Here is an 8,993-nt window from a genome sequence, read left to right on the forward strand (position 1 = left end):
ATTGAATTAAATATGCAATATTTTACTCCTTCCGTCTCAAAATTATAGTTTGAGTTGTATTTGATATGAGATTTATTGTGGATAAAAGGTATGGATAAAAAGACTTTTTTGTTAGGTAAAAAGTAGTGGGTGAAAAAGTAAAACTAATTTCATATTTATGAAAATGAGACTATTATTTTTTTTAAGATAAACAAAAATAGTAAACAAGAACGGGACGGAGAGAGTATTTATTCAGGGCCTATTTACTTGGGTTTTCACGACTTTATGATTCTAATTTATTTTTTTTTTTCAAAAATATCAAATCAAACATTTATTATTTATTTATTATATTACATAAATATCTCATTTTATATTACATCAAATAACTATTTTAATTCAAATTTTTACTTATTCAAAATTAAAATTTTACACGTTTATAAATAGAATATTCTTTACCTTGAAAAATATAGGGTACCATAAGAAATGAGTTAACAAAAATAGAAAAATATACTATAGCTCCAGCAAAAATAAAATTATGGTTTGGAGATATCTTAAAAACATGAATATTTGCATGATTAAGGTCCCTTCTAACTGCTCATGACTGCACTCTAGAAGAGTACAAATTATACTAACCCATATTTATTTTAATCATAAATACTCCAATGCACGGTTATATACATCATTGGCAGAAGGGAATACACATAACTATTTATTTCTTTATTTATTAAATAAATAAAAAAAAGAAAGATCCTGGCACTAGGCTGGAAGATTACCAACCCCCCAAATTTTACAAACACTACATCAAACTCAATACTAGTGTGTGTGTGTGTGTGTTTAAGGTCATTGATGAATGCATGTTTGTATGTGCAATAAATATTTGCAAATAGTTACACTAGTTATACGTACCTGAGGTGTTTTTTGTTGGTGTGTACTCAAGAAGAACAAGAAAGCATACACACACCGGGCCGGCGAGCCCAAGCCGGAGGCAACTGGGCGTATCTCTCCATCCCCGGCTGCTCGTCGTATGGTTTTGACATAACCTTAAGCACCTGCCGCACCTCCTCAAAATTGCCTGCCTCCGCTGCATCAATGGCGTCTTGACATATGTAGTTCCTGAGGATGTACTTTGGATTCGTCGAATCCATCGATATTTTTCTGTCTTCATCAGATATGCCGCTTGCAGAAAGCTGTAACACAGAATAATATCATTACAATTATGTCTGTCTACTTAGAAGAAAGCAAAATTATAAGAAATTACTTTTACATTTATCTTTTATTTTACATGTATTAACCCAAATTATCGCCTACCTCTTCAATGTAGGATTGAATCCATTTAGTCCACGCTTCTTTGCGCTCATTACCAATGTCGAACAGAACTGCTTCGAGGGGATACAATAGCTCGTCTTTGTGAATGGCAAGATCGTCAGCTTTGACATTTGAAAGGAGGCGGAAGAAATTCGTGTAGTCGACTTTGTCAAGAGCCATGTTTTTTAGAAGCTCGTTGATCAACTCCTGGTTGTAGTTCATCAGCCCGAGCTTTCTGGTCATTATAGCCTGATACTCATCCATGAACTTTGTTGCATATCTAACAAGTGAAGGAAAAATGAAAAAAGAAGAGCAAATATTAAAGTATAAAACAGAACACATTCGGAAAAAAAAAAAAAAAAAAAAGCACTGGTGGAGGGATTTTCGAAGATACCTTTCCATTGCATAGTTTGCCTCCTTGTCACTAATCAACTGACCGGTAAATGTTGCAGCAAACTGTGCAATATTCCATAAGCCGATATCCGGTTGATTGGCAAAGCAATAGCGTCTGCGAGGAAGATCAGTGGTGTTTGGAGTGTAACTGGGATCGAAAGAGTCCAAGAAACCGAAAGGGCCATAGTCGATGGTGAGTCCCAGCACACTCATGTTATCTGTGTTCAACACTCCATGGGTAAAGCCGACGCCTTGCCATTTTGCAACAAGTGAAGCAGTAGTCTCCGCGACTTCCACAACCCAAGCTGGTAGTTATTACCATTGCAATCACAAGCAAGCAAATCATTTTGATAATTAGTGTTCCGAAGAAAAAGGTCCAACAATATAGATGTAAACACATTATAAACAGGAAATGTTATATTGAATCAAGAGTGTAGAAGAGGAGAAGTTGAGCAGTAGAAGTAGAAAACTTGTAGATGATGTATGTAATGATTAAGAACACTGCCACCATTACCGACTTCAATTCTCCTCAAACCAAGGATCACTTTTTGTTGGGCATTTCAAAACAAGAATTTCTTGAAAAGTCAAACAAAGTGTATTCCCTTACATGGTTACATGCACTTTACCAGCGAATCCATGAATTGTAGCAATGAAATGGTAGCACAGGTGAAGATGTTTGGGAAAATTATTATGAATTTTTAAATTGTGGATGATTATTGGTGCATATTATGCATATAAGCAGTTTGAAATATTTTGAACTGACCTGCATACTTGTTTGAGTTTAAATCCACAATCGAGTCATCTCCTTCACCTGTGAGGCAAGATGAACTGTCACCTGGGCTGAGATTTTGTAAATGGGGAAAATGATGCCTAATCGCATAGTCCGCCAAAGTGCGAACTATGCCACGATCATCATTCCCTCTTGCTGCGTGTAACTGGTAGGAACCAAAGCGAAGAAACGACGGAGCAACCCTGCAAACAATTGCACCAGGCTCATCCTTTGGATTGCCACTGCACGAATACAAATAACAGTGTTAAATTCAGAAACATCTAAAGCATTGCTAGTTTCAATCTAAAACTGCAACCATCAATTTGACAGAATTTTATTGGAAGCATGGCAGCAGACATACAACAAGACATTCTCATTTAGTTAGTTCTTCAGGATCAGAAATTGGCCATATGAATCATTATATCTTACGACAATTACGGTATCATTAACTGGAACTGCCTAGTGTCGTATAAATTTAGAATAGGCTAGAAAAGCTTACTCATAAAACATGTCACGAGTAACATATTTTCCAGTTGTCACTATACAAAGAGCACGTGTTGTCGGGATTCCTAAGCTGTGCATAGCCTCACTACAGAGGAATTCTCGAATGCTGCTACGTAAGACAGCAAGACCATCGGCAAACCGACTGTACGGAGTCTTTCCAGCCCCCTTGAGCTGCAACTCCCATCTCTCAGACTTTGAATTCAGAATTTCTCCGAGGGTAATCGCCCTACCATCTCCCAACTGGCCAGCCCACACCCCAAATTGATGTCCTCCATAACACTGTGCATAAGGCATCCTGTAAGAATTGGATGGAAATACAATTACAGGTTGTTCGAAGAGCAGCAAAATGCCCGAAACAAAATAGGGTTCAATGGAATAAACTCACTGTCCAACTAAAGGTAAAGCCCCAGAAAAGACCTGTGGGAAATCAGGCCGTTCAAATCTGATATCCAACAACAAATTAGAAACAGAACATGTTAATTTTGAAAGATCATTTCAGCAATAAAGCCATTAAAACAGCTTACTCATCTGGATCCAAGTCCAGTAACTCTGCAACTGAATCTGAATATGCAACGAGTTTAGGGTTATCGACCTCAGCCGTTGGAGATACTCTCGAATAGCAAGAACGAAAGACCTGCAAAGATAAATAAGAACACCGTTTGATCTCCATGTAGCAACTCAGTTTTTACAGTAGATACTTCAAAATCACTAATTGCCGATAAGAACACCCAACAAAGCACACAAAATCAAAACCTGTCGTGGAATTAAATCGGTTCTAGGATCACCAGGCAGCTCTCGAACGAACGAATGGTCCCATTTCAACTCTTCTAGCTTCAACTTAACCTTATCCCGACAAAAACTACCATCTTTGGAAACTCCATCAGCACCGTTACCATTGTTCAACCTTCGATTCTTCAAATCTTCAGCAATAGACCCAACTGAAGCCGCTGCCGCGGGAGAAAAGCCTCCGTCCATCGACACAAACGTGGAGAAGTGGCGCCTCCGCAAATTGAAAGAGCGACGCGCGTTGAAATGGAATTTTCGCCTTATCGACGGCCGGCTGAACAACCGGGTGGTTCCGCCGGAGAGCGCGACGGAGGTACGGGAAAGCGACGGAGTAACGTGAGAAAGCATTTCACGAATTTAGCTATTAGTATTACTTTCATTTTCTATTTATATCTGAAATATCGGCCTAAGGGGTAAGGAGGACTAACAAAATTCGGAATGGTTACAAAATCGATTCCAGCGTATGATATAATATTGTTGTACTAAATTTTAGTCTTTATCAACATATAATTAAATAAAATATAATTAATAAATAACTAAAAATTGTATTTTAGTACAAATAATTACAATGTAATAAAATTAATTATATATTACTTCATCTGTCGCATATATTTGTATATTTATTTATTTTTTTTTACGAAATTTACGAAAATAAAAAAATAAATAAATTGTTAATAATAGAAGAAATCATTAAAATAATTAAATAATTTAATTAAAATTATAAAATTTAAAATATAATTAATATATAAAATTATATTTAAAATTAAAAAAAATAGATGAGACTGAAAAATAATAAAAAAATATGAATATTTTATATTCCTTTTGTTCAGACTGCAGTGTCCCAACTATATTAGTAAAGAAAATAGAAAAATAGACACGGTTGCAGAAACAAATAAATTATTAGACAGAAAAATTATTTTATAGACTAATATGAATATAAATATATAGATAAGATTTTTATTATATTAGTTATATAAAATATGTGCTTAAACTGATTTTCAATTTTCCTTTCAATTTAAATTATTGACTTCTTTAGATACTTTGAAAATACACTCCAGAATTTAAAGTTTCTAATCATAACGACAACAATCAACACACAGCAGAAGCAAAAGCTAGAAAACATTTCTACAAACAAAAATTAGAAGCAAATTTATAAGTAGAGAGACATACAATATCACAATGATTGTATTTTAGTGTCACATGTATTTATCCATTTATAAGAACGCATGCACTTAATTAATTACCTGAGGAGCTACTACCTCTTCATAACCCTGACCTCCTGAGTTCTTCTGCTCCATGTGCAAAGTGACACCTCTCACCAAAAGTGCAAGCTCCTTTGTTGAAGTTGTCACAAAGTTTCGTTTTATAGTTGCTGGCCGCGCTCGATTCGTGCTGCTGGCTGCTGTTGCGGTTCCCAGAGTGTTTTGACGAGGCGGCTGCAGCTGCACTGACACTCACGATGAGTTCCCGAACCATTTGGCTAGCCTGCTTTATCTGGTCGAAAGTACCCTCCAGTTCGATGTTCCTTAAGTTGGGATCCACCTCATGATCCCTTATGGAAAGCCTAGCTCCTGTTACACGGCAGATTTGCTTCGAGTTCACCCCTCCCTTGCCAATTACGGCCCCGGCCAATGAAGCATCAATGCTGATCTTGGCAGTGGCTGAAGCGCCAAAGGTTGCTGCTGGACCGAAGTTTGGAGTAGGATCCATACGGCCGCCAGTGAATCTGCCGCCCATTTGTCCCATTGCTCGGGGGTCATCATGTGATGGGGCCATTGGCTTGCCAAGCTCCCACTCGCCATGAGCGAAATGACATTTCTCGCCAAACTTGCATCCTTCTGCAGTTTTATACTTGTTGCATAAACGGGTTTTCACAACTGGGGCTGGGCCGTCTGGAAAAGGGGGTGGAACTACCGGGTTTCTCGGGATTGCTGGAATGGCGGGGTTGTTGCCCAGAATCTGAGTGACTGCCTTGATGCCACCGGGTATGTAATGCAAGAAATGACATCCCTCTCCAAAAGGGCACCCCGAAGGACTGCATACAATTGAGCAGGATTAGTCGAGAAATTATGATGTTAAGGTGGTGACTATATGGTGGTTTAAGAAAATGTCGAACAAAAATTGTACAGCTGAAATGGAAATATGGCTCAGATTTTCGTAAGAGTCACAAGACAATAGACTATTAAAAAATGATGCAAGATAAATTACAGATCAAGAATACAGTTTGAATGGAATAGCTAGCACCAATACACAATTCTAACACGTGTCGAACAGAAATAGCAGCAAGATGGTACGATAATGTGTTTACTTACAAAACAGAAGCTTCTCAAATTGATATCAATGTTTTGCATGAAAGGTAGCAACAAGCACATATGCAAAACCTAGAATGAGTATGTTCAACACAAAGAAATGAAAACATTAAGGGAGATCAACAACATAATTCATATCACGAGAAAGTAAAACAACCATCTATTAGCATACTTTTGTGAACAAAGGAAGATTATGTACATTGTTGAAAAGTTACAATTATCAGTCATTTAACACAATATTTGGAAGACATTAAGGTGTGTTTGTTTGGGAGATTCTCCCAAACTTCTACTATTTATCAAAAATTTTCTTTCAAAAAACATCAAATCAAACACTTATTTTCATTTTTATATTATACTAAAAATCAATTTTACATTTAAAACATCGCATCAACACCTATTTATATCGCATCATACAACTATTCAAATTCAAATATTTTACTACTGAAATTTCAACTCAAAATCCAAACCCTCAAACAAACACACCCTAAAAATACTGCAGATAGTGGCCATCTAGTGTAATGTGTTTGTATCCTACCTTCTGAAAGAATAAATTTCATGAGTTACTCTAGGCTGTTGCACATACACAACTTCAACAGTGAGCATTAGAAGACAAACACGCGAAAGGACATTTTCATATTCTCACCACCTAACATTTTTTATGCTTAATTATTCATCAAATCATCAACATAGATCACATCCATCCCAACAGTATGAAAACCCCACTACCAAGATACACAACTTACCAGGCTACCAGCAACTTTCCAATCAGCATAATTCCACAACTTAAAATCCTCAGTTTTAGCAGAAGCACAACACAGGATCAAGATTTATCATATAATCATGCAAGAAACCCTGGACTAAAACTACCCAAACTGGTGAGGATATAGATAATGCAAATTATGCACACAACTCATCTGAGTACATAAACCAAAATCAGATACCAGTCATTAAAGAGATACTTCTTGTAACCGCTAACAAAGACAAAACTGAAAACTGAATAGTTACAAGCCTCTTGCACATACTTAACAGGGTTCCTTCAAGAAATCTCTAGAATATTAAATTATTGGATGTTGAGTCAGACTGGAACACATTTCTTCCAGCAAGTCAAACCAAGATGCAGCCATACTTAATTCAACAATTACCATCGACCCATTGAGTAAGAATAAAACGATCAAACCATATTTACACCAAATTACCACCATCCCAACTGGACTCCAACTAATTGCATCTTATTAATAGAGAAATATACAACACAAAAACACTTTTAACTATTGAGCCTTTACGTTCAGTGGATGTTACATTGCTTTGAGCAAGTTATTTCAGTAAGACTGCATTCATCCATTTCCATTCAGTAGCCATCATTACCAATTAACCAAGTGAATAACCTGTGCCACAACTTTAAATGTCCAATTCATTAGTCCAAATAATGTTATTATCCATCAAAAAGAGCATAAAATCAGGATTCGTTGCAAAAACATTACCAATGTATCAAAGACTGCACTTACGATAATATTATTTTTGATAGGTTAAGATTATAACCTGAAAAACTTTGTGCATGGCTTCGATTTGCTTCCTATACCAGAAGTAAAGTACTCCATTTCTGTTGCAGAGAATTAAACGTCTTTCTTCAGTTACAACCTATATGAGTTATTAATCTCTCCATTTTTTATAAAATATTTTAATCACAATAACAATTTTAGAGTTTAACAGAACAATACGCACACACTACAGCTACTTGTACAGATTGGAAACCATAGCACCCATCTTATTCATTTCCAGCTTGTGGGTACTTTCAACCGTCATATTAATAAATTTAAGCTGATAAATCATTCTAAACGCAGCAAGCTGAACAGGACCCCAATCATTATAAGTTCACCGGAATTTAAAAGTAGGGGGAACAAAAACAAAGGAAAACATGCCTCAAGTCTCCACACTGTCAGAGAGAAAACAAAAAGTGCAAAATTTAACTTAAAATTAACCAAAATTCCCAGATTTAGCTAAAAAAGAACCTTGCTTAGATCTCTTGAAGCCACCATTCCCATTGAGGCTTCCCGCTGGCATACCCCTTTTCCTTGCGCCTCCAAACTCCATTTGTAACTTCACTCCTCGATGATGAATAAATCAGAAAGAACAAAAAAGAATGTGGAAAATCCCCACGTAAAGTAGAAAAGAGGCCTAAGAATCTAATCGGAGGGAAGAACCTAGTTTGGCGAGGAAGAATGAAAGAAGGGATAAAACCCTAGAGAGAGATACGCGCGGATACGAAAAAAGAGATTTAAATGTCTTTTATAAATTATTTTTTTTCACGTGCATTCCTATGTCAGTCACAATTTACCGCCTAAGATTTTTCCGTGTCAATTGGGCCTATGAATTAATCTAGCGTTTGTCGATTAGATGATAATTTTTAATTATTAGCTGTTTCACAAGCTGATTTAATTAATGATTTGTATTAATATTTAATTTTATTTTTTTAATTTGAAATTTAATAAAATTTTTATTATTAATTATTGAAAATTATAAAAATATTATAAAATATTTATTTTTATTTTTATTATTTAAATTTGAAAAAATTATTGTTATTAAAATATAATATTTTTTTATTAAAATTTTGTAAAATATAAAATAATAAATTTTTTGTATATATTTTTTATAAATATTATGTTAATTATTGTTTTAATATATAAATAAATTAATAATATTTATTTTTTTTATTTGATTTAGTTTTAAAAATATATATATATTTTACAAATAAAATAATTTATATGTAATAATTAATAATAGTAATTATTTTAAATTTTAAAAATAAAAATATAATTTAATAAATTAAATATATTAAAAATTAAAACTGTGTTTGATTTGCTAATTTATATCATTTTTATTTTTCATATTTTTTTATTTAAAATATTAAATAATTTTTTTTGATATTATACTGAAAATTAATTTTATAT

General features: G+C 34.6%; 2 protein-coding genes across 2 annotated transcripts; both read right to left on the reverse strand.

Annotated features, from left to right (window-relative positions):
- Positions 1-602: 602 nt before the first annotated feature.
- LOC127259912 (uncharacterized) lies at positions 603-4,119 on the reverse strand. Its single transcript, XM_051287528.1, has 8 exons — positions 3,704-4,119; positions 3,475-3,584; positions 3,336-3,392; positions 2,946-3,245; positions 2,441-2,688; positions 1,679-1,982; positions 1,288-1,564; positions 603-1,166 (listed from the first exon to the last, which is right to left on the reverse strand). Exons 1-8 carry the CDS (start codon positions 4,082-4,084, stop codon positions 912-914), a joined length of 1,932 nt encoding a protein of 643 aa, XP_051143485.1. The 5' UTR covers positions 4,085-4,119; the 3' UTR covers positions 603-911.
- Positions 4,120-4,858: 739 nt separating this feature from the next.
- Positions 4,859-8,417, reverse strand: LOC127260017 (zinc finger CCCH domain-containing protein 44-like). Its single transcript, XM_051287649.1, has 3 exons — positions 8,055-8,417; positions 7,585-7,645; positions 4,859-5,771 (listed from the first exon to the last, which is right to left on the reverse strand). The coding sequence occupies exons 1-3, from the start codon at positions 8,134-8,136 to the stop codon at positions 5,000-5,002; spliced, it is 915 nt and encodes a 304-aa protein (XP_051143606.1). The 5' UTR covers positions 8,137-8,417; the 3' UTR covers positions 4,859-4,999.
- Positions 8,418-8,993: the final 576 nt, after the last annotated feature.

Source organism: Andrographis paniculata, unplaced genomic scaffold, assembly GCF_009805555.1.
Source record: "Andrographis paniculata isolate CXL003 unplaced genomic scaffold, ASM980555v1 Contig60END, whole genome shotgun sequence".
Classification (NCBI taxonomy): domain Eukaryota; kingdom Viridiplantae; phylum Streptophyta; class Magnoliopsida; order Lamiales; family Acanthaceae; genus Andrographis; species Andrographis paniculata.

Excerpts from the sequence above, each read along its gene's own strand:
- LOC127259912 (XM_051287528.1), bottom strand. The coding sequence starts at position 4,084 with ATGCTTTCTCACGTTACTCCGTCGCTTTCCCGTACCTCCGTCGCGCTC. Across the intron at positions 3,246-3,335 it reads GCTTTACCTTTAGTTGGACA|GATGCCTTATGCACAGTGTT; the intron begins GTGAGTTTATTC and ends CAATTCTTACAG. Across the intron at positions 1,983-2,440 it reads AAACTCAAACAAGTATGCAG|CTTGGGTTGTGGAAGTCGCG; the intron begins GTCAGTTCAAAA and ends AATAACTACCAG.
- LOC127260017 (XM_051287649.1), bottom strand. The coding sequence starts at position 8,136 with ATGGAGTTTGGAGGCGCAAGGAAAAGGGGTATGCCAGCGGGAAGCCTC. Across the intron at positions 7,646-8,054 it reads CTTCAAGAGATCTAAGCAAG|AAATGGAGTACTTTACTTCT; the intron begins GTTCTTTTTTAG and ends TCTCTGCAACAG. Across the intron at positions 5,772-7,584 it reads CCATGCACAAAGTTTTTCAG|TCCTTCGGGGTGCCCTTTTG; the intron begins GTTATAATCTTA and ends AATTGTATGCAG.